Below are 25985 nucleotides of genomic sequence, written 5' to 3' on the forward strand. Positions count from 1 at the left end.
TGACCCTGGAAAGGTTGCCACCATTGACAGAGAGCTGGAGAAGCTTGACATAGATGTAGCCACTCTCTCTGAAATCAGACTAGTTGACGCAGGCTCTCTATGCGAGATGCATTATGCCTTCTTTTAGCATGGAAAAAGGAAACTACCATCACAAATGTGGGATGGTTGGTTTTGCAGTCAACTTCTTAGCACCCAGGGTCAAATGTCCCATTGCAATATGAGGATGTATTATATCACTAAGAATATCTTCCATAGGCAGCTTTGCCAACATCACTGTTACCTTTGCCCCAGCACTTTATTCCACCTTTCAAGAGAGGAACTTGTTCTATTAGTAGGTAGACAGTGTCACCAGCAAACTACCACTAGGTGAGTGACTATATCTATTGGGATAGTTCAGTGTTAGAGTCGCCTCTCATCACAAGATGTGGTTGCTATGCACAGGTCACCATGGAGTAGGAAAAATAAATAACAGTGGGCAAACACTACAGGAGTACTGTGCATTGGTTATAACTACTTCCAGAGGTAGTCATGGCCAGAAGGTCTCCTGGAGACATCCCACATGTAGCCACTGGCACCAGCTGGATTTAATTGTCACCCAGAGAAAACACCTACAGGATATTCTCCATACTTACAGTTTTTACAGTTCAGACTGTGACACAGACCATGCTGCAAAATGAGGAAATTCCATTGTATCAAACAAAGCTGTTCGCCCACACATTAATATCAACAACACAAAAGACCAAGGAGGATGTCTTCAACTCACTAAAAATCTCCGGGAAGCTGTGTCCTGCGTTCCACCTGATTGCTGATGCAGCGTGGAACACACTTAGACTGAATATCCATATAGCTATTGTCAAGGTTCCTCCCCCACTCTGAACTCTAGGGTACAGATGTGGGGACCTGCATGAAAAACCTCCTAAGCTTATCTTTACCAGCTTAGGTCAAAACTTCCCCAAGGTACAAAATATTCCCCCCGTTGTCCTTGGACTGGCCGCTACCACCACCAAACTAATACTGGTTACTGGGGAAGAGCTGTTTGGACGCGTCCTTCCCCCCAAAATACTTCCCAAAACCTTGCACCCCACTTCCTGGACAAGGTTTGGTAAAAAGCCTCACCAATTTGCCTAGGTGACTAGATACCCAGACCCTTGGATCTTGAGAACAATGAATAATCCTCCCAACACTTGCACCCCCCCTTTCCTGGGAAATGTTGGATAAAAAGCCTCACCAATTTGCATAGGTGACCACAGACCCAAACCCTTGGATCTGAGAACAATGAAAAAGCATTCAGTTTTTTACAAGAAGACTTTTAATAAAAAATAGAAGTAAATAGAAATAAAGAAATCCCCCCTGTAAAATCAGGATGGTAGATATCTTACAGGGTAATTAGATTAAAAAACATAGAGAACCCCTCTAGGCAAAACCTTAAGTTACAAAAAAGATACACAGACAGAAATAGTTATTCTATTCAGCACAATTCTTTTCTCAGCCATTTAAAGAAATCATAATCTAACACATACCTAGCTAGATTACTTACTAAAAGTTCTAAGACTCCATTCCTGGTCTATCCCTGGCCAAGACCAGCATACAGACTGACACAGACCCTTTGTTTCTCTCCCTCCTCCCAGCTTTTGAAAGTATCTTGTCTCCTCATTGGTCATTTTGGTCAGGTGCCAGCGAGGTTACCTTTAGCTTCTTAACCCTTTACAGGTGAGAGGAGCTTTCCCCTGGCCAGGAGGGATTTCAAAGGGGTTTACCCTTCCCTTTATATTTATGACAGCTATAGTCTTCACTTTTGGTAAAAAGAATGTACAAGATTGGTTTGCAGCATATGCTGAAAAAATGTTTCCAGTTATTGAAGGAAAATGCACAGCATATCTCCACCACATAGGAACCACTGTCCTGGACATGTTCTAACCTCAGAGTGGCCTAGAGCTCATTGCAGTGAAGAGAAAGACAATGAGCTCAATCATACTGACTGTCTGTCTGTATGAAAAGATAACGAGGAGTCCGGTGGCACCTGAAAGACTAACCGATTTGGGCATAAGCTTTCGTGGGTAAAAAACCCACTTCAGATCCATGGACTGAAAATTACAGATGCAGGCATTATTATACTGACACATGAAGAGAAGGGAGTTACCTTACAAGTGGAGAACCAGTATTGACAAGGCCAATTCAATCAGGGTGGATGTAGTCCACTCCCAATAATTGAGGAGGAGGTGTCAATGCCAGGACAGGGGAAGTTGCTTTTGTAGTGAGCCAGCCACTCCCAGTCCCTATACAAGCCCAAATTAATGGTGTTAAATTTGCAAATGAATTTTGTTCTGCAGTTTCTCCACCAGGAGGAGGCATTTCTCTACCAGGAGGAGGAGTCAGGAAGCAGGGATTAATTAGATGAGGCTCAGCTGGATGGGAAAAGAAGGGGCTTGTAGAAAGCCCAGGAACTGAGAGCAGCTAGGGGCTCCAGGGAAGTAGCCCAGAGTCACTCCCTGGGTGAAGAGAGGTGGGTTTGGGACTATAGAGGGTAGTCTACAGTTAATCCCTGGGAGGAGAGAGAGCCAGAAAGGTAGGCAAGGGTCAAGGGAAAAGCAACAAGGAGTTGGATAGGTTTCAGAGTAACAGCCGTGTTAGTCTGTATTCGCAAAAAGAAAAGGAGTACTTGTGGCACCTTAGAGACTAACCAATTTATTTGAGCATAAGCTTTCGTGAGCTACATCTCACTTCATCGGATGCATATTGTGGAAAGTGTAGAAGATCTTTTTATACACACAAAGCATGAAAGAATACCTCCCCTCACCCCATTCTCCTGCTGGTAATAGCTTATCTAAAGTGACTACTCTCCTTACAATGTGTATGATAATCAAGGTGGGCCATTTCCAGCACAAATCCAGGGTTTAACAAGAACGTCTGGGGGGGAAGGAAAAAACAAGGGGAAATAGGTTGCCTTGCATAATGACTTAGCCACTCCCAGTCTCTATTCAAGCCTAAGTTAATTGTATCCAATTTGCAAATGAATTCCAATTCAACAGTCTCTCGCTGGAGTTCGATGGTCGCATAAACACCACCCTATACCGGAAACCTACTGACCGCTATTCCTACCTACATGCCTCCAGCTTTCACCCTGACCACACCACACGATCCATTGTCTACAGCCAAGCTCTGCGATACAACCGCATTTGCTCCAACCCCTCAGACAGAGACAAACACCTACAAGATCTCTATCAAGCATTCTTCAACTACAATACCCACCTGCGGAAGTGAAGAAACAGATTGATAGAGCCAGAAGAGTTCCCAGAAGTCACCTACTACAGGACAGGCCTAACAAAGAAAACAACAGAACGCCACTAGCCGTCACTTTCAGCCCCCAACTAAACCCCCTCCAACGCATTATTAAGGATCTACAACCTATCCTGAAGGATGACCCAACACTCTCACAAATCTTGGGAGACAGGCCAGTCCTTGCCTACAGACAGCCCCCCAACCTGAAGCAAATACTCACCAGCAACCACGTACCACACACCAGAACCACTAACCCAGGAACCTATCCTTGCAACAAAGCCCGTTGCCAACTGTGCCCACATATCTATTCAGGGGACACCATCACAGGGCCTAATAACATCAGCCACACTATCAGAGGCTCGTTCACCTGCACATCCACCAATGTGATATATGCCATCATGTGCCAGCAATGCCCCTCTGCCATGTACATTGGTCAAACTGGACAGTCTTTACCTAAAAGAATAAATGGACACAAATCTCATGTTAAGAATTGTAACATTCATAAACCAGTCGGAGAACACTTCAATCTCTCTGGTCACGCGATTACAGACATGAAAGTTGCGATATTACAACAAAAAAACTTCAAATCCAGGCTCCAGCGAGAGACTGTTGAATTGGAATTCATTTCTAAATTGGATACAATTAACTTAGGCTTGAATAGAGACTGGGAGTGGCTAAGTCATTATGCAAGGTAATCTATTTTCTCTTGTTTCCCCCCCCCCCCCCCCCCGAGACGTTCTTGTTAAACCCTGGATTTGTGCTGGAAATAGCCCACCTTGATTATCATACACATTGTAAGGAGAGTGGTCACTTGAGATAAGCTATTACCAGCAGGAGAGTGGGGTGAGGGGAGGTATTCTTTCATGCTTTGTGTGTACATAAAAAGATCTTCTACACTTTCCACAGTATGCATCCGATGAAGTGAGCTGTAGTTCACGAAAGCTTATGCTCAAATAAATTGGTTAGTCTCTGAGTTGGATAGGGCAGACCTTGGCTGTTAAAGTGAGGACCCCTGGGCTGGAATCTGGAGTAGAGGGTGGGCTTGGGTTTCCTTACCAGCCACTGGGGAAGTGGTGCAGTCCACACAGTGGAAAGTGGACTGCCTGGGGCAGTTCGCCTTCGAAGACTTCGAGGACGTAAGGGGAGGACTTTTGGGACCTGGTCAAAGGGCCCAGTCATGAAGAGGAAGCTGCAGCTCCTGGAGCTAGAGGGGCAGGAGAGAGGACCTTGGGTGGAGAGACTGCTAGAGGAGGGCCCAGCAACTGGATGGAGCTAACCCCCAGAGTGTCCAGGAGGAGGTGACTCTAGCAGTGAGTGGGCCACATGACAGGGAATAGTAAACTAATTTATTGCATAAATTACCCTTTCCGTTTTGTATTTTTTTTGACACTTTGAGAATGGCTTCAACTTTGTTTGTGTTTCCTAACTAGTTAAACTTTGACTTTGTCAGTAGAATGCAGCATTTTGTGCTGTATCTGTAACACATCTGTATTATATTAAATTTTGCATGGGCTTAGTTCTGGGGGTGGGTGTGTTATGTGACGGTGGTCTGTTGTAGTTTTGTGTGTGTGTGAGAGAGAGAAAGGGAACCCCATGAGACAATCATTATTACCACAGCTGTAAGAGTCATTTCTTGTTTTTATATCTGGTGCAAAAAGTCATGAGTACTGTGCTGAGTTAATTTTTTTTTCTTTGGAAGTAGTTAAGGGATCCTGTTTCTTTTATAATGGATTTTTGTTTCTTACATACTTTTTGTTTTTACTGATACACTTTTGTAAAAGTGGTACAGAAATTGGATAGGGACTATTTTATTGTGGCCTGATAGGGAGTTACTGTGTTACTAAATTTGTCTTCTGTTTCTTGGATAACTTCTCTGTCACATGCACAATAGCTTTTGAGATCAGTTCTTTCTGTAGTTAATGGAATTTTTTTTTTAATCCACTCTGGTTCTAGACTGCTAAATTCTTTCCAAAACAGTCTTAAATTATGAGTTCTCTCACAGATCTACCTATTTCTTTGAAAATTTTTCTTAATACTTAAGGATACACACAGGTTACCATTACAAAAAACACAGCAGTGTAGTGCCAATACTTCACATCATTATTAAGCTAACCAATAAATTTTTGTTTATGTTGTTGGTCTGTCAGAACTCCAAGTAATTTGAGGGAGTCTCCTAAAGTGTTAGGAACACTTTGAGAATCATTTCCAAACTGGCAAAAGTGAGTGATTGTAATGTGGCATTTCACTCTGTGAAATGAGTGAACGAAAACAGCAATAACTGTGGGAATGCAGGGTCGGGGGAGACCTAGTTAACTTCAGTGCTGTGAATTATTTCTTGTGAAAATAGAGTTTCCATTTTGTTTCAGATTTCTGAAAACCTTCTTGACAGCTGAATGAGTCAGAGTAGAAATATTTTTCTTCAGGCTCTCCTGCTTATCCAGTGGTTCTCAAACTTTTGTACTGGTGACCCCTTTCACATAGCAAACCTCTGAGTGTGACTTCTCCCCCCCCCACCCCGTATAAATTAAAAACACTTTTTTAATATATTAAATACCATTATAAATGCTGGATGCAAAGCTGGGTTTAGGGTGGAGGCTGACAGCTCGTGACCCCCCATCTAATAACCTCGCAACCACCTGAGGGGTCCTAACCCCCAGTTTGAGAACTCCTGTGCTTACCCTTCAAAAACTTTGGTTTTGTGTACTCATTTCCTTCACTCCCTCTGACACTGAAGAAAATCACTTATCTTACATGTGTACCGTCAAAGCCAATACTCATTTTGAATTTGATACAGTAATGTGGTTCACTGTCTCATATGTAGCAAACATTACGTCTGTACATATGTGTGTGTACTTAGGACATGTCTACACTTGAAACTGCATGTTTTGTCCATACATGTTAAGTGACCCTTAACAAGTATTGCATGAGCAATGCTGATGCACCACAGTTACTCCTTGATTAAGGTAAATTTGCCTTATATCATTGCTGCCCCACAGGAGGATGATGGTTGAAAACAAGTGATCAGCATTCAGGTCTTGCATCCCATGGTGGATTGCTCTGCAACTGTACTTTATGCATTCTGGGATTTTTCGTACATCTGTTGTGGGATACCTACTAGAAGGCAGTGGAATTTTGGGATTTGGGGTCAAATTAAGTAATTCCCAAGATTGCTCTTCTTTCATCCCATCATCCATCTATATTTTGTGAGCCAGTACTATTTTCAAAGTGCTGTCTGGAAGCATGGAGGAGGCATTGGCAAGCACTGTTATCCTCATGGTGGTGAATAGGTTGTTGCATGAATACCTGAATTTGTTCAGTTACTTAAGGAACAGGGCCTGTTAGGAGGAGGCTGAAACTGACCAACATGTCTCCTTGATGTTTTCCTGGAACGACTTCACTTGGTGACGTGCTGCTTTTTGTGCTCTAGCAATGACGGGCGGGACAGGATAGTGCTATAGCCTGGGATGATCAGGAGTGGTGGCAGAACTTTAGAATGTCCTAAAACACTTTCCTGGAAATCTGTGCAGAGTTTGCCCCAGAGCCTCAAAGCAGAACACCTAGATGAAAGCTGCCCTTAGCCTAGCCGCCATCATTTGGAACCTCCCTACTCCCGATTGCTACCGGTCAGTAGCTAGCCAGTTTGGTGTCAGTAGATCAACCATCTCATGGACTCATAGACTTAAAGGCTCGAAGGCACTTCACCCACTCATTCCTATAATAGGCCCATAACCTCTGGCTGAATTACTGAAGTCCTCAAATCTTGATTTAAAGACTTGAAGTTACAGAGACTCCGGCATTTACTCTAGTTCAAACCAGCAAGTGACCCATGCTGAAGAAAGGAAGATGAAAAACCCCCATGGTCTCTGCCAATCTGACCTGGGGAAAATTTCCTTCCCAATCTCAAATAGGGCAATCTGTTAGAGCCTCAGCACGTGGTGAGACTTATCAGCCAGACATCTGGGAAGGAATTCTCTGTAGTAACTCAGAGTCCTCCCTGTCTAATGTCCCATCCCCAGCCTTTGGAGATATTTGCTAATAGCAGATGCAGATGGGCCATGTAACATTGTAGGCAACCTCATCATACCATCCCCTCCATAAACTTATCAAACTCAGTCTTGGAACAAGTTAGATTTTCTTGCCCCCTCTGCTCCCTTTGGAAGGCTGTTCGAGAACTTCACCCCTCTTCGTTAGAAACCTTAATCTAAATTTCAAGTTTGATAAGCAGCAAGACCAAATGGCACCATAGCTAAATAGCAGAGTAAAAAGGCATCATTTAAAAATTGGAAGTTAAACCCCTACTGAGGAAACTCAAAATGAGCATAAACTCTGGCAAGTCAAGTGTAAAAATATAATTAGGTTGGCCAGAAAAAGAATTTGAAGAGCAGTTACCAAAAGACACCACACTAACATCAGGTTTCAGAGTAACAGCCGTGTTAGTCTGTATTCGCAAAAAGAAAAGGAGTACTTGTGGCACCTTAGAGACTAACCAATTTATTTGAGCATGAGCTTTCGTGAGCTACAGCTCACTTCATCAGATGCATACCGTGGAAACTGCAGCAGACTTTATATATACACAGAGAATAAGTACATCAGAAGCAGGAAGCCTGCCAAACAGTCAGTGGGGTCAATGGATGATTAAGGTGCTAAGTGAGCACTCAAGAAAGACAAAGCCATTGCAGAGAAGCTAAATGAGTTCTTTGCATTGGTATTCACTGCAGAGGATGTGAGGAAGATTGCCATACCTGAGCCATTCTTTTTAGGTGACAGATCTGGGGTCATTCCTGTGTTGGATTTACAATCAGAATTAAAACTGGAGAAGGCCAACCCAAAGAGGAAATGCTTTTCTTCTTCTTTATCCAATGAAGATTCAGCCATGCCTCTAATCCAGTGGTCACCAACTGGTTGAGGTCAATCGTGGAGACTCTCCCAATTGATCGCGATCTCCGGTGGTGCAGCCAGGGACGGCAAGTTATATACACTTGTGGTGCCCGGGCTCCAGCAATATTCAGGGCCCAGGGGCCCAGCTCCACCAGTGTTTAGGGCTGGGTCTCTCCCCCTACTTGCTGCCCCCGCTCACCTCCCCCAGCCCCGGAGTCTGCAGCTCAGGTTGACTCTGCTTGGCCGGCTCCCTGAATCAACTGCTGCAGCTGGGTCCTAGTGCCCCCCATTCACTAATGGCAGGGCAGGCTTACCCTGCCCTTCCTCCCTAGCCTGAGCCTCTCCAACGCCCCCAACCCCAGCCCCAGACAGAGCCCTCATCCCCCCGCACCCAAATCCTCTGTCCCAGCCCTGAGCACCTCCCACACCCCTAACCTCTCATCCTCAGCCCCACAGCCCTCACCCCTGCACCCCCTCGTATCCCCAAACTCCCTCCCAGAGCCTGCACCCCTCCTGCACCTCTGCCCCAGCCCGGAGCCTGCACCCAGCACCCAAACTCCATCCCAAATCCTGCATCCCAGATCCCCTCCCCCACCCAAACTCCCTCCCAGATCCTGCACCCCTCACACCCTCCTGCACCCCAACCCCTTGCCCCAGCCCAGAGCCTACACACCAACTCTGTCCCAGAGCCTGCACCCCCTCATCCCCTCCTGCATCCCCACCCCCTGCCTCAGCTCGGAGCCTACAGCCAGCACACAAACTCCTTCCCAGAGCCTGCACCCTTCACCCCTCCTGCATCCTAATCCCCAGTCTAAGACCTTCACCCCAGACCTACTCCCCCCACCCAAACTCCCTCCCGGAGCCTTAGGCAGGTGGGGGGCAGAGTTTGGGAGGGGCAGGTTCTGGGCACCACCAAAATTTCTACAAACCTGCCACTCCTGGGTGCAGCGGGGCTGCAGCTAAGGCAGGCTCTCTGCCTGCCCTAGCCCCACTCCCGTGGCCATGGGGGGAGTAGAGGGGGAAGGGGTCTCTGCGAGCTGCTCCAAACCTCCTAACTCCTGGTCAGACACAGGAGGAGTCAACCTGGACTGTGGGTTCAGAAAAACGGCCAAGTTGAGGGCTGCTGTGAAGCTCCAAGGCAAGCAAATCTGCCAGTAAGTGCAAGACCCACCAAGGTAGAGGAGGAACTTTGTCACAACTGATATCAGCAATGGGATTTGGTGTACGCAGTGTGGCGGAAGAAGGAGGGTGTGTGGGGGGGGTAAGCCAGGGGGAGGTAGTGCGGGCACTGATGCAAGTCACGGCTGCCCAGCAGGAGACTACCCATGTCCAGGCAGCTGCCCAACAGGAGGCAGTGCGGCTGCAGCAAGAGACTAATGGCCTGCTGATGGACCAGGCTGCTCAAGACCGGGCTATGTTGCGGGAACTGGTAAACCAGGTAAAGGCCCTTACAAAGCTGAATCACAGCTATGATGGGACGCAGATCATGCGGGCCAGCAATTGGCTGCAGAAAATGACGCGGGAGGATGATGTAGAGGCATACCTCCTGGCCTTTGAGAGGACAGCCCTGCGGGAGGCTTGGCCCCAAGAACAGTGGTCTGGCATCCTCACTCCATTCCTGTGTGAGGAGGCTCAGAAGGCCTACTATGATTTGCCAGAAGAGGCTGCGGCAGACTACCCCCAGCTGAAAGCAGAGATCCTGGCCAGATCTGGGGTAACGACTGCAGTGCAGGCCCAGCCATATCATGAGTGGAGGTACCAGGAAAACAAAACCCCATGGTCCCAATTCTATGACCTCAACCATCTCGCAGGAAAGTGGTTACGAACTGAGTCCCAGAGTCCAGAGGAAATACTAGAGGTTCTGGTCATCAACCGGTACATGAGAGGATTACCGCCAGACCTTTATGCCTGGGTAAGCCAGAATGAACCCTCCACCTATGACGAGGTTGTCGCACTGGTCGAAAGGCGAAGGACGGCGAGGGAGCTAACCCGACCAGTTAAGGAAGAAGCACCCCGGGTTAAACTAGCAGCACAAAGCCCTAGAGCTCGGGTGACTGGGCCGCCAGGAGAGCCCAGGTGGAAAAAGAGAGGGGCTGAAGGCCTACCAGAAGCAACAAATTGTTGGAGCACTGAGGGGGAAGAGGATTGTGATGTTAGACTGCCCAAACCAAGAGACTGGGGAATGCCTAGGGCTCCATACAGATGTTACGCCGGCGGGGAGTGGGGACACATAGCTGCACAGTGTCCCAATGTCGAGGAGCCTATGCAGAGTAACCTGGGGAACTGGGCAGACCCATGCTCCCTAATCCACCTTGTGGGGGGTCTCACTAACCCCACATATGTGCACCAGACCAGCGAAGCTAAATGGGGTAGAGACCACGGCACTGGTTGATTCAGGGAGTGCTATCACGCTTGTCTCGGGGAAGCTCGTGAAGCGTAGTCAGCTGCTGTGGGCTAAGCGTACGGGGATAACGTGCATCTATGGGACAGTTGGTTATTACCCCACCATCCCAGTAAAAATAGAGATTCAGGGGAACGCTACTGAGGTAGCAGCAGGGGTAGTCTCTAAACTCCGATACCCAGTGCTCATAGGGAGGAACTTCCCAGGGTTTGGAGACTTACTTCCGGTTGGGGAATTGGAGAAAGGGGGAAGCCCTGAAGTTAGTGAGGCATCCACAGTAGACTGTCAACCCCCAATCTTCTCTAAAATATCCCCAGATTTGTTCTCCACTCCCAGAGGGGCTAGAAAGACGAAAAAGGAAAGAAGGGCAGCTAAAGCCTTGGGAACCCAAATATTGGCCCAAAGCCAGAGGGTCGCTCACGTAGGTAGGCGGACCCGAGCAGCTGAAAAGGAGGCCACCCAGGAGGGAGAAGCACCCGAGTCTGACCCACACCCTAACGCCTCTGAACCAGTAGAGGCAACAGAGACTGGCCCCCTAGATCTCGGACAGATTAGCCCCTGGAGAGGAAATTTTGGACGGGACCAGGCTGAAGACCCAAGGTACAACAACATTAAGAAAGAGGTGACCGAAATAGATGGGGTCCCTGTGGAAGGGAAAACCCAGGGACCAGGACCCTACTTCATAATGAAGAAAAATCTCTTATACCGGATTGCACCAGTACAGGGGCAGAAGGTACAGCAGATCCTAGTACCTCAAAAACACCAGAATGCTGTATTAAGTCTGGCCCATAGTCATCTTTTTGGGGGCATTTGGGGGTAGAGAAGACCCTGGCATGGGTCCTGCGACGATTCTTCTGGCCCAGAGCACATGAAGAAGTGCGGAGGTACTGGGAGTCCTTCCCGGAGTGTCAGCTGCACAGTCCCCGTCCCCACTTGAGGGCACCTTTAGTACCCCTTCCCATCATAGAGGTCCCCTTCGAGCAAATAGCCATGGACCCAGTGGGACCCCTGGAGAAGATGGCTCGGGGCCACCAATATATACTTGTCACTCTGGATTATGCTACTCGCTACCCAGAAGCCGTCCCCCTGTGGAACACGGCCTCTAAAACGATAGCGAAAGAGTTGGTGGGGATCTTTGCCCGAGTGGGGCTACCAAAGGAGATCTTAACAGACCAAGGTACCCCATTTATGTTGAAGCTAATGAAGGACCTCTGTATACTGCTCCATATACGTACCCTGAGAACTTCAGTTTATCATCCGCAGACCGATGGGCTGGTAGAAAGGTTTAACCGAATCCTCAAGGCAATGATAAGGAAAGTAGTAAATTGGGACGGGAAGGATTGGGATACCCGACTACCCTACCTTATGTTTGCAATCCAGAAGGTACCTCAGGCCTCAACTGGGTTGTCCCCCTTTGAATTATTATATGGATGTCACCCCCGTGGCATACTAGATATCACAAAAGAAATCTGGGAAGAGGAACCCAATGAGGAGAGAAATATAATTGACCATGTGTTGCAGATGCGGGAACAGATAGCCCGGGTCACCCCTATTGTACGGGAACATTTGGAAAAGGCGCCGGAGGCCCAGCGAACCTATTACAATCACCAGGCAAAAGTCCGACAGTTCCAACCAGGGGATCGGGTGATGGTGTTGGTACTCACGGCAGAAAGCAAGCTTTTGGCCCAATGGCAGGGGTCCTATGAGGTGGTTGAACCCGTGGGGGAAGTAACCTACAAGGTGTGGCAGCCAGGCCGCTGGAAACAAGAACAAATTTATCATATTAACCTCTTAAAGCCTTGGCACCAATGAGAGGCGTGTGTAGTGGCCCAAGAGACCCCAATCCAGGGAAATGACATGCAGGAGCAGATCAGGATATCCACTGATCTGACACCAAACCAGAAGAAGGAGGTAACTGAGATGATCAACCGATACCAGGATGTGTTTTTCAACCAAACCAGGCCGGACCACCAAAGCATATCACCACATTACACAGACACTGGGGCAAAGGTAACTTTAAGGCCCTATTGGATCCCAGCGGCAAAAAGGGAGGAGGTCAGGGCAGAGGTAAAAAGGATGTTGGAGCTGGGAGTCATCGAAGAGTCCCACAGTCAGTGGTCAAGCCCAACCGTGTTGGTGCCCAAACCTGATGGCGCCACTAGGTTTTGTAATGACTTTCGCCGTCTGAATGAGCTATTCAAATTCGATGCACACCCCATACCCCGGATCGTTGAGTTAGTTGACCTCCTGGGCAATGCCCGATTTTTGACCACCCTTGATTTAACAAAGGGATACTGGCAGATTCCCCTTGCCAAAGATGCAAAAGAAAAGACGGCATTCTCTACACCAGAGGGTCTGTTTCAATATACTATTCTTCCTTTTGGACTGCATGGGGCACCTGCCACCTTCCAGCGTCTTGTGGACAAGCTCCTACGGCCTCATACCAGTTATGCAGCGGCATACCTGGATGATGTGATTATTCACACCCCCGACTGGGAAACTCACTTGGAAAAGGTGGAAGTGGTTCTGGACACGGTAAGATGGGCTGGCCTCACAGCCAACCCAGCCAAGTGTGCTATTGGGCTAGCCAAGGCTAAATACCTTGGCTACATTGTAGGAAGGGGCATGGTCAAGCCCCAACTAAACAAACTAGAGGCTATCCAAAATTGGCCCTGGCTGAATCGGAAAAAGCAAGTCCAGGCATTCCTGGGTGTGGTGGGGTACTACCGACGACTTATTCCCCATTTTGCTACCAGAGCAAGTCCCCTGACAGACCTGATAAAAGCCCGGGGTCCAGACATGGTGAAGTGGACAGATGCCGCAGAGAAAGCATTCATAAATCTACGGACAGCCCTCTGTAGTAACCCCATGCTTAAAGCCTCAGACTTCAACAAAGAATTCATTTTACAAACAGATGCATCTGAAGTAGGATTGGGAGCTGTCCTATCACAGATGGTTGGAGATGAAGAACACCCAATCCTCTACCTCAGCAGGAAACTCCTTGCGAGAGAGCAGAAGTATGCTGTGGTTGAAAGAGAGTGCCTCGCTGTGAAATGGGCTATAGAAACACTACGTTATTACATTCTGGGATGAAGGTTTACCCTTGTGACCGACCATGCACCCCTCCAGTGGATGTAGCGAAATAAAGAGAAGAATGCAAGGGTGACCAGATGGTTCCTGTCCCTACAACCTTTCCAATTCACCATACAACACCGGGCTGGAAGCCACCATGCCAACGCAGATGGCTTGTCACGAGTACACTGCCTGACGTCCCAAGTTGCCCAACCCCGTAGTGTTGAGCGGGGTTGGGGGGGGGGGGGGGAGAATATGTGACAGGGTCGGGCCAGATGGCTACAGGAGAGTGAGAGAAGGCAGATATATTTAGCCCCAGGTTAAGTAGGTCCCTTTTCCCTGGGTAAGGTAACAGGGAAGGTTCCAGAACAATCAGGAACCTTCTGGAGACAATTAAGACAGACAGGCTGATTAGAACACCTGCAGCCAATCAAGAAAATGCTAGACTCAATTAAGGCAGGCTAATCAGGGCACCTGGGTTTAAAAAGGAGCTCACTTCAATTTGTGGTGCGCGTGTGAGGAGCTGGGAGCAAGAGGCACTAGGAGCTGAGAGTGAGAACGTGGACTGTTGGAGGACTGAGGAGTACAAGCATTATCAGACACCAGGAGGAAGGTCCTATGGTGAGAATAAAGAAGGTGTTGGGAGGAGGCCATGGGGAAGTAGCCCAGGGAGTTGTAGCTGTCACACAGCTGTTCCAGGAGGCACTCTAGACAGCTGTATTCACAGGGCCCTGTGCTGGAACCCGGAGTAGAGGGCAGGCCCGGGTTCCCTCCAAACCTCCCAACTCCTGGTCAGACTCAGGAGCAGTTGACCTGGACTGTGGGTTCAGAAAAACTGCCAAGCTGAGGGCTGCTGTGAAGCTCTAAGGCGAGCAAATCCCCCAATAAGCGCAAGACCCACCAAGGTAGAGGAGGAACTTTGTCACGGTGGATAGTCTTCAGAATCCTGTATATTGAGGATGGATTCTCCTAAACAAAATGAGTCAATGCAGTTATTTAATTATTATTACCATACTGCTCATAGAGTATTGCTCATTGTATTCACTGACACTTAGTACTACTTTAAAGGTGAAATTGTAAAAGGAAGATCTGCCTATTTTAGCTTTTTATTTTTTATCAGAACTACATCTAAAATGATAGTACCATAGAGTAACATATATTTTTTTGCTCAAACATGAGAATTCAAGAATAGTGCAGAAGGAAGACATATGAAATAAAAAAAGTTTGCTAACCTGAAGATCCTTCATGTTCCTTTCATCAGCTTCAACGCAGCTTCCTCCTGAGAAGGAACACTTCTGAAGATGTTATTTCGTTTGGACGATCAGGCGTTGCATTTCTTTGTTGCACTGTTTGCATTTTGTGCGCATGCCTGTCTTACTCACAGGTAGAGGAACTTCATTAAAATATTTCCAAACTGGGTCTCTTTTTACGGCCTGCTGCCATGAAAGGTTTTCCCTTCTAGTGAGAGAATGGTATGGTAGACCTCAAATCAATGAAGGCTACACGCAGAAAGACCTCAAGACTTCTGGAATATGCTGCTCCAACAGTTTCACTTTTGTTTCTACTATCTGTCCCTCCTTTCTTACATTTATCTCCAGACTTCTTCTACTTGTCCAGATCTATTGCGCCCCCAACAATCTTCTATTCATTGAACTTTTTGAAACTTTGCACTTTTAGAGAGAGGTAAGGGACTAACTCTGTGTACACAAATTTGCAGAGGGAGAATAGGGTTGAGGTCTGTTATTTCTCACTTCTATTTATTTTAAAACATTTTTGCTGTTAACAAGCATGTTATCTGTGGAGACACAAATCCACAGTGTGAGAACTGTAAAACTAAGCATCTCTGATGATATCTTCTAGACTGAGTACCTTTGGGAAGATAGAGATTAACCTAAATAATCTATACAGAAGCCCCTGGAACCCCTTAAAATTGGTTCCCTAATCCCTGAACTATTGGAACTCGTTCACAAAACTTTTCTTAAACATTACATGAATAACGTTGTTTCATAGTATAGAATTAATAATCCCTTTTCCATGATGAGATATCTTTGAGCTATAATATATCTTTATCTTTAGATAGGTTTTTTCCTCAAAAATCATTTTATAAAAAAAAATCTATATTATATTAACTACATATGCTAAACAATCCATTCCACCTTATATTTAGTTGTGATGCTGAGAATGTTTCCCAGACCTGAAGAAGAGCGCTGTGTAAGCTCAAAAGCTTGTCTCTCTCACCAAGAGAAGTTGGTTCAGTACAAGATATTACCTCTCCCACTTTGTTTCTTTAACATCATGGGACTGACAAGACAAATAATACTGCATACCGTTTATAATGTAGGTGGGCTTGGCAGCATTAGATTTTGTAAAAATAATTTCAATAGATAATATCAATGTTTATTTTTAAGCATTTTGTTCTAGATTTTTATCAATTTACATGTTTGCCGTTGTGCATAATTACAAGGGGCAAACCATAGGTGGTCATTATCCAGTAGATAATGGAATTCAAAAAGTTACATCACATGCCAAAATGTACAAAATATAAGTATACTTAAACTTTAAGTTCTCGAGCAGCATTTTTCTTACTTTGCTGATTTATAAATCTTTATCTATGAAAATATTTTTTCATCTGTTTGTGGGCGTGTAGTGAAATCGACATTTACTAAGATTTACCCATAATAATTAAATCCTTCCAAGCCTAAATATAAGCTAGTCAGAACCGAGATAAATTTAGATCTGCATATAATGACTGAGATATACATTTAAAAAAAGTTCAGGGTTTCATGTCAACAGACTGGAAACATGATGAGGAGCTTGTGGCCTACCACTGTGTTCCATTGTCAAAAATTTTTACTTAACTTCTGCTTACTGCTAATAGAAGATTGCAGGCCCTGGACCAAAATATATAATTTCATATGGCTGTTTTACACCGATTGTTCTCAGTGGGATTAATTCTGTCTGAAAGACATTCTAGGTAAAGTTGAAAGATACAGGAAATTGAAGAGAACCACAAACAGCAATTAGCATTTTCTCATTTTTTGGACTGTAAGTGAAGTAAGGTGTGTTTTCTGCCCCAACCAGACATCGTGCTGGCTCCATTATTGGTTGTTACACACAGCTACAGACAGCCTAATCTAAGACATATTTCCCATACTAATTTTTAATCCAAAATCAGCACTAAGAGTACAGAGTGTCAATCTGTCTGGAGTGACTCACGAGTGTGAGTGCCATCCTCAGTCCAGACTGTCCAGGAACATGGCACAAACTGGTTGTATGTTCTAGAATTAGATTTTGCCAACGAAGTAACAAGTGTAAACTCCTAAAGCACTATAACTGCCTTAACAAGGAGTCACAGATAGACCAGAGTGCCCAGGGAAACTATCATTCCACCCAGGCAAGCTTGTCTTTGTGATAGATGGTCCCTTACACCAAAAATCGCAGTAATGTTCGGTTTATTCCCAATCCCAAAGGACCAGTCACTTATCCCAGGTCAATTGCATCCCAGGTCTCTCACCCAAGAAAATGCCTGTAGCCAATCCTGCAATAAACTAACTAAAGATTTATTAACTAAGACGGGGTGGCCAACCTGAGCCTGAGAAGAAGCCAGAATTTACCAGTGTACATTGCTGAAGAGCCACAGTAAAACGTCAGCAGCCCCCCATCAGCTTCTCTCCTTCCCCCCGTGCTCCCGGTGCCTCCTGTCCGCCAGCAGCTCCACGCTTCCCGATCAGCTGTTTCGTGGCATGCGGGAGGCTCTGGGGGAGGAGTGGGAGGAGCAAGGGCACTGTGGGCGGGATGGGGTGGAGTGGGGGCAGGGCCAGGGGTTGAACCAGGGCCAGGGGTTGAACAGTGAGCACCCCCTGGAACATTAGAAAGTTGATGCCTGTAGCTGCAGCCCGGAGTCGGTGCCTATACAAGGAGCCACATACTAATTTCTGAAGAGCTGCATGTGGCTCCAGAGCCACAGATTGGCCACCCCTGAACTAAGAGAAAGAAACATGAGTTATTTACAATAAAAGATAATAGAAATTTCTCTAATAAAACAAATCCTGTATTTCCTTTAGGGCTATCCCAAGCTAAACACCTGGGGACTTCTGACTTATGCTTAGAAATCTTTGCCCCTTAGAGTTCAAGCAGCATAGTTCCTTCCGGTCAGGGATTTTTATTCCCTTTCCCGCAGCATTCAAACAGGCATGGCACCTGTCTCCTCTTTGTGTGTTTGTGTGTACGTACGTGCACGTGCACAGGCCGTCAGCAAAGTCTTAATCCTTTGATGCTTTACAATGGCTCATTTGATTTCAATAAGCCTTCTTGGGTGCAGGACGAACACTTACCAATAACTATTTTGTCTTTCCTGTTTGGTGACTTACACAATTATAGAGGTATGTCGAGTGTTTCCATTGTAAAACTTTATACCATGGGCTGCAGATGTTCTAGGTAAGATCAATACATGCAGCATCCTACAAGTATTTCATCAAATCTAAACACATTATCAATTTAACATCTATTTTAACAATGCTAACACAGACATAAGCCAGACTAGTTTCCAGCTATGCATTTGTCTGTGTTCAGTGAGGCCTGTATTCCATCAATTTCTTTTTTTTTGGTGGAATTAAGAAATTTGAGCAGTTTTATTAAAAACATATAATTATAGATGTGAATTCAAAAACCTAAAGTTCTGTGGGAAATGATTCAAACATTGGTTTCTTGAGGGTTTAATAAGGGATAGAACCTTGTCACTTCTTTTTTTTTCAAACCAGCACAATGTGGCCCTAATCGTGCTTGAGTGCTTTGTGCACTAGTGTAATGTAAATTATTAACAACAAAAATAGTGGGGCTCAATCCTATATTTATTTTGCATACAGAAATTCCATTGATTTAACGGAATTATTTCATGTGAAGAAATATAGGCTCCGGCTAATATAACTGTTCCAGAAATATAGGAACATCTCTGTTTTAAGTTATAATGTATTTTTTGATGAATAGAACGTCTTGTTTCTCCGTTGAAAATCCAATTTCAAGGCTAACTTGATCAATTGAATATAATGCAGGCAGAGGTTGAGAGCCTGATATTGATTGTGTCTCAGAGATATAGCTGAGTTGTGCAAAGGCCAGTTAATAGTTGAGAGAATCATAGTAGTCCTGGAATTCAATATCAGTCCATATGGCTAGAAAGTAAGGTGGTATTTTCTAAAAGTGTTGGAAAATACTGATGCCGAAATAAATTGTTGCATTGATATCGCCATGACTAATGTCATGGTGTTGAAAATGAACTAATGACTCCTTGATTATTGTTCAGATGTACTATGGGCATGAAGACTGTAGTCTGGTGGTCCAAGAAAGATAGAAGAGTCTCTGTTTTTACAGAGTTGTGTGTGAGAGTACAGGAGGAGAGAGACCTTACTTGAATCCTTAAAGCCCCTAACGCTGGGTGCAGAGGGCAGGAGTCAGGGTTCAGAAATATGAAAAACAATATATATTAAAATAAAAAATGACCATTCCTAAAATATATGTTGTAATGCTAAAACTATATACATTTCTTTTTTATTTGTTTTTATATCTTTCATTTTGATAGTATGTTCCTTGAGTCCCATATTTTCTGTTTACATCTTACTAGCAGTAGTACTACAGAAATTTTAAAAACTAACATTTCAATCCTCCAGTGCACATATACCCATTGCCTTAAATCAGCTTGTATGTGGAAGGTTCTTCCATTATGCAACTTGTTGCAAGTTCTGAGCTTAAGAAACAAATGTAATGAATTTAGCTATGAATTATTTAGCAGAAAAAAACCATGTTATATATACTGATCATAGATGCTTTTTACCAGAACTGCCTGAAGGCACTACATAGATTGTTTGGGTTTTTTTCCTACAGTGTCGAAGAACAAGGAAACCTTTTGCTATTTTTCAGAAGCCTTTCGTCCTTTGCTGAGTGGTGTGAACATCGCAAATGCGCCTTCAAACATTTCAAGGTAGTGTGTGACAAAACATTCTATATATTTCATTCCTTATCATTCCTAAGTGTTGATATTAATAAGAGTTTTGTGATGAAAGGGCAAATTGAACATAAGTATTACTCTGCATGGCACTTTTCAGAATAATAGAGCAATCTTAATTTTGAGTAGAACTCACTTTTTAATAATACTACTATTAAACTTGCAATTGGAGGAGAAAGAACATTATCCAAAGGTTTATAAACTTACTGGGTATTTTGTGTCCCATATGTACAAAAGGAAAATTCTTTATTAATGTGTCATTTAAGTTGATTTTGTCATAGCATTTTCCATATTCTTTTTCAGACAAATTGCAGTCTGATTAAATCAAGTGTAAAGGCATCAGGGAAATTTAAAATACTGTTCCAACTGCAACTTCATGTGAGTGGGTCTTTCTCTGGCTAGCTGGAAGAAAAGGGGTGTTGCCCTTTTGCAGTGGGGGGGAGAAGGGGGAAAGTTTATTAGGATGGACAAGAAGGTCAGGAAGCAGTTGGGGGTCAGGTCAGAAGGTCACTGAATTGCCTTGCTATTGTTTTGTGTAATTTTTCATGTAAATAATAATTTGTTCCTTAGTGGGGTTTCGTTTCATTCTGCTGTAGTTTTACTTGGAAGAACAGTGATTTAAGTTTTAAAAAACAAATAAATTGGTAAAATATGTATTCAGCATACCATCTCCAAGCAATAACATTTATTTACTTATTCCCTGGATTTTTTTATAAAAAACATTAATTTCAAATGTTACCTCTTGTAGCCAGAAATAAAAATAAAAAAGCCTTATACAAGATGTGACTGGGCAATAGTGGACCTCATATTAAAAATGTCATGGGATTTACCCGTTCAAATCCATTACAACTGTAATGGCATAAGATGTCATGCTACAGTTTTTTGGTGGTAGTGGTTGTTGGCTTTTTTTAACTAAGATGCATAATTTTTTTTTAAAATAAAATGCATTATTAGGGATAAAGGTTTAACCAACTAACCATAAAATAAAGAAATATACAAGAAAAAAAATTGAGTAACCTCTTCGTACCAGACATGAATCTTTCACTGTAATCCAGGAAAGGAGAAGATTCCAAAGAAATAGCTACACAACTTGAATACAGATGAAGGACTTCCTCTTTTTTGGCAGGGTATTTTACATGCTTACAAATTGAAGTGGTCATTTATACACAATCTAACCCTGAAGCTGATATTCAAATGATGATCTATCTTCATTCTGTTGTTGCTCAGGAAAACTCCCATTGGTCCTTGGTAAAGCTGGAGGATTTCAGCCCATGTGTAGTCTATTGAAAAAACAGTAAGAGCCAATGGAAAATTTAAGAAAAAATGGAATATTTGAGTCAAATTTTCCCCATTTTTATGGATGTTTTACAACTTATTTTACATAGTTATATTGGGATGACATGACTGTTGATATATGCATGATTACTAGCCTGGGGGGTGATGTTAAAATGTGTCTTGAAAGTGGAATAAGCATATATACTGAGGCAAAAATCAGCTCAGCAAAGCAGCAGAAAGATTGCAGATTCTGACAGAATGATTACAGATTTTTTCAGTCCCACTTTTATCTGTTAATGCGGGATAAATTATGTTGTAGTCATGTTCACAGCTGAGAATTTAAGGTTTCAAAAACATGGGTAGTTCTGTAGCAAAATATAAACCAATTTGTTTCTGTAATATTTTTTATTTGTCAGAGGTCTTAGACAATAAAAATATCGTATAAGTAATAGTAAATACCAAAAAGTCACAACAGTAATTTCAAGGTCTGAATGTTAAGTACTGTATTTGAAGGTACATACTATTGTTGTATTAACATAATTATAGCATAGTTTGATAACCAGTAAAATAGCTGTCTGTAATGCCGTGAAGAAGCAAACAGAAAAGAACTTATCTAAACAAAAACAACATATTCGTTAAATGAAGAGATAGCAAATTAAGATTTATTTATGGAGAATGTATCTGAGGAGGGGTTATGTATGGTAAGGTTAACACTAGTTTAGTTTGATATTACATGGTTCAAGAGAGAGTAGGGGCTTAAATTCATTAAAAGATCCAAGAATCACTATGACTTTGCTATGAAAGAGGGTGCTATTGAACCGAATTGTAAAAGTGAACTGTGATCCTGTACAGTTTTCTTACAAGCCATGGAACTTTCATGGTAATACAATTTTACTTTATTTTTTTAAAATGTAAGGTTTTAGATGAAGTTTCCAACTTTTTAAAGGATGTTCTGCCATTGAATAAAGTTGTGTGATGGCTTTTAGGCCATGAGAATATTTTTTCTTGACTTAGAAAATAGCCTGAACCCTCTTAGAGGTATTTCTAATTGATTTTTCTTATTTTTTATTCGTGTCCATAAGTGTGCTAGGCATTTGAATGAACACACAGTGCTTTTCCCTTGTTTTTTTTATTTCAACATGCACAAATACAGTAGGCATATGCCAAACTCAGTTAACTAACTTATCAACATTTTTTCTTAGCCCCAAGATGACAAATAAATATCATTGTAAAATTTTTAAACTATAAAAATAATTATACATAAAGTACATTACTCACCTTCTTAAATACTTCCCTAAATCAGTTTTACCACCTTTTTTTATGACTTTCTTTCCTGAACAGTAATTTTCTCTGAATTAACTTCAGTTCATCCAATACCTAAAATCTTCTTTGCCCCATTACTTTTTTCCTACACTTAGCATAATTTTTACTCCTTTAATATCTTCTTTTATGATTACAATTTATTATGCTTGTTTTAAGAAACACACTCTTTTACATCACTGTTCTGTATTGTTCCTCCAGTACATTCATAGAGGTTTTTGCTCATGTGATGCTCAACTCCTTTGTTTTTGTTGCTCTTTCTAACTCCTGTTAACAGGGTGTGTAGAAAGCTTTCAATCATTGACTTTCCTCCAAATGTCAACCTGACCTCCAAATTTTATCATTCAATCTCTTAGTAATAGAATTAACTGACTAAACATGCTAAAATATGATCTATCCTCCCTCGTTAAACATTTTATGTACAGTAAAGGCTGTTGATATTATCATGGAAGTTCCTTGCTAATATTCTTCCAGCTGTTAGGATATAGATATTCAGGCCTGTCTGTAAAGGCCTATACTCTAAGAATTTAGGTGTATTCTTATCACTTGGCTAATTATAGAGGTATAAAAGAAAGAATCAAAATCACTGTCTGCTGGTGTAAGGGCCTTCTCTTACTGTGACAGTCTGAGGCCCTGTTCTTAGGCTAAGGCCTTTGGCTAGGCAGCAGAGGCAGCCATAAGCTAGGAAGCGAACAGTCACATCCTCACATTCCAAACTAGTCACATTGAAATAAGGTGCTATTGGGCTGTTAGGCACTATCAGGACAGAATTGTATTCCTATCACCTCCAGAGAAAGGGAAGTGCCTAGAAAATGTAAAAGGAAACTTAGTTTGATAGCATCCTGTCTGGCAAGAACTCACTTATCAATAGCTGGGATGTGAAATCCTCACTTCTGTATTGTTTTTTCATTATAGTTCCCACTTTGCTATTGTTTGTCTATATAATCTCTCTGGTTCTGTGATTGTTCCTGTCTGCTGTATAATTAATTTTGGTGGGTGTAAACTAATTAAGGTGGTGGGATATAACTGGTTACATAATCATGTTACAATATGTTAGGATTGGTTAGTTAAATTTCAGGAAAATGATTGGTTAAGGTATAGCTAAGCAGAACTCAAGTTTTATTATATAATCTGTAGTCAATGAGGAAGTGGGTGTGGGTGGGAGGGGGTGGGTGTGTGGGTGGGTGGGGGAGATGGGAACAGGGAATGGGGGTAAGGAAATTGGAATCATGTTTGGCTAAGGGTAGGAATGGGAACAGGGACACAGGTGTAAGGCTCTGTGGTGTCAGAGCTGGGAAGGAGGATACTAAGGAAGGAAACTGGAATCATGCTTGCTGGAAGTTCACCCCAATAAACATCGAATTGTTTGCACCTTTGGACTTCGGGTATTGTTGCTCTCTGTTCATGCGAGAAGGACCAGGGAAGTAAGTGGGTGAAGGAATAAGCCCCCTAACACCAGCTAGTGCAGAACCCTTCCGAGGTATGCTCAGAGGTACAGTGCAAGAGTGATACTGGACATACTAGCATGATGGGCCATTTGCTCCTGGTGATGTTGAGGTAATTTTATCATGCTCAGATATCTACTGTCCACCATGAAATACTGTACCCCTTTCTGTTTTCAGTTGTAATGTAACAATGGAGATGATCTGTAACCCAATTATTTTCTGATGCATAGAGAGATTTCCTAACTGTGTCCTGGAGCAAGAATGTGCTGGGTAAAGAGTAATATCTTTTATGATATGAAAAATAAATCTTTGCCATCAGTAGCTGATCTAGCAACTGAGTGATCATGCAACCCTGAAGTGCTCTAATCCCTAGTATCACTGTACACACAGTTATTCCTGTTCCTCAATGGGGTCTTATATGAAGAAGCAGAAGGAAGGAAGTAGGGGAAGACATGAGGGCATATGGATCACTGATGCTAGGAGCTGCAATGATGCTTTATTGGTCCTTAGTTCATGTGTGTAAATTCCATGATAGCAGCCATTAAGTATGTAAACTCCACGAATATAGTAACTTTCTACAGTAAATGTCACTCATTCTAAAATCCATTTTGAAATTAAAAAGGGGGCAGGCTTGAAAATAATTGCAACTTATTATGCTTGTTTTAAGAAACAACTCTTTTAAAAACACCGGCAAAAGTGATCTTTTTCTCTTCCCATGTTTTGTAACTGAATAATGATAGAGCTACATGCATTCTTATTTTAAGTTGATCATTTTTAAAGCTTAAAACGTAACATTTAAAGAGATACTGTCAACTTGATGTATTTTAAAATTGCCTTTAACAATTCTGTTATCTGACAAGGGACCTTGCACAATGTAACTTGCTTTTTTTCCCGTCTATTTCTGTTACACTGATATTTTAAGGGACTTCTCATAATCAATTATGCCTTTACTAAATGTTTATGCATGGAAATAGTGAAACTAACTGTTGACAAAGTGCTGTCAAACACAAAGAGAACACAATTGTTTTTGTGTGTTTTGTTTTTGGTTTTTTGTTAATTTGCAATTTTTTAATGTTAAGCGTTATGACATAAGTTGATTGTGGCCCTTTACACAAAAAGATTTTTGAGCTATTGAACATATTGTCATCTGAAAGTAAGATTTTTTTTTTCCATTATGCTTAGAAAGACACAAAAAAAGCATGCCTCTTGTATGAAAAATCCAAAGTTCATATGGAAATGTTGGTCCTACAATTCCTTTTGGAGCTAGCTTTCAAAATAATTATTAATTTCCTTGTGAATTAACCCTTATATTTTCCCAAAACATACAATTCTGCTTGAAAGAATATTTTCATTAAAGATTAGTTTTAAAATGGATAATTAAGAGAAACTGATAAGACAGACCTAGTAAGCCAATTTCATATCTGGTATAAATCATTGACTTCAGTAGAGTTACATCACAGATTAATTTGACCTATTTTGTTCAAATGAATTAGCAGAATATGAAGAAATACTTTTTTTTGACCAAAAATGTATAAAAAGTTTTTGTAGTTTTCATATTTAGGCATATGGTTCATTTAGAAGCCTGGTAAATATACATATTAAAACCCTGACATCTCACTAAGATACTACCTCAGATCTTAATCCTTTTGAAAGCCATTTTCACTTCTCTAAGTCCCTGAATATTACATGCAAAAGACTTTATTAATGAACATCTTGGAAAATAAAGGACAGAAAAGATTTTCTTGCTTCAATTCTTGGAGTTTATGATGCACAATATTAATGTTAACTAATAAGTAGTAAAGACAACAAATGGAACACTCTTTGTCCATCAATATGACAAATGTAATGATTCTAAAGTTACTTTCCTTTCTATGAAAAAAATTATTAGAAGAGGATTAAGAAAAACATACTTTTTGGGGACCCTTTTAACTTTACCAAGCATGATTAATGAGTATAGACCTGTTAAGAGACTTAGAGGACCACTTGTTCTTGACAACATTGTGATAATTTTACCAGACGTATAAGTGATGTTTTCTGATATAGGAGAGACAGCAAGCAGTTCAATGGCATCACAAACAATCAGCAGAAAAAATGATAACTTGCCTGCTAAGGTATATTTTTTTGCTTTATTATTAATGCACAAAAGGGTAGGCAAGCAGTGGTTAAAATAGTACTGTTCATACTGAAAATAAAAAAGGATACACCTACACTAAAAATAAAGATGGATATTCAGTTTACAATAGACATCTTAATCTATGGGCCTAGATAGAGCATCACCATTTTGTCTGTTGTATTAGATTTTGTACGCATGTAATGA

At 42.6% G+C, this 25985-nt stretch overlaps 1 protein-coding gene across 1 annotated transcript in view; it reads left to right on the forward strand.

Moving 5' to 3' along the window:
* CENPP (centromere protein P) overlaps positions 1-25985 on the forward strand; it is a 331014-nt gene that overhangs the window by 16128 nt on the left and 288901 nt on the right. The window contains exon 6 of the mRNA XM_077823091.1: positions 19508-19604. Coding sequence (XP_077679217.1) covers positions 19508-19604 — 97 coding nt within the window. The remainder of the gene's footprint in view (positions 1-19507; positions 19605-25985) is intronic.

The sequence above is a fragment of the Eretmochelys imbricata genome, chromosome 7 (assembly GCF_965152235.1).
Source record: "Eretmochelys imbricata isolate rEreImb1 chromosome 7, rEreImb1.hap1, whole genome shotgun sequence".
NCBI lineage: Eukaryota > Metazoa > Chordata > Testudines > Cheloniidae > Eretmochelys > Eretmochelys imbricata.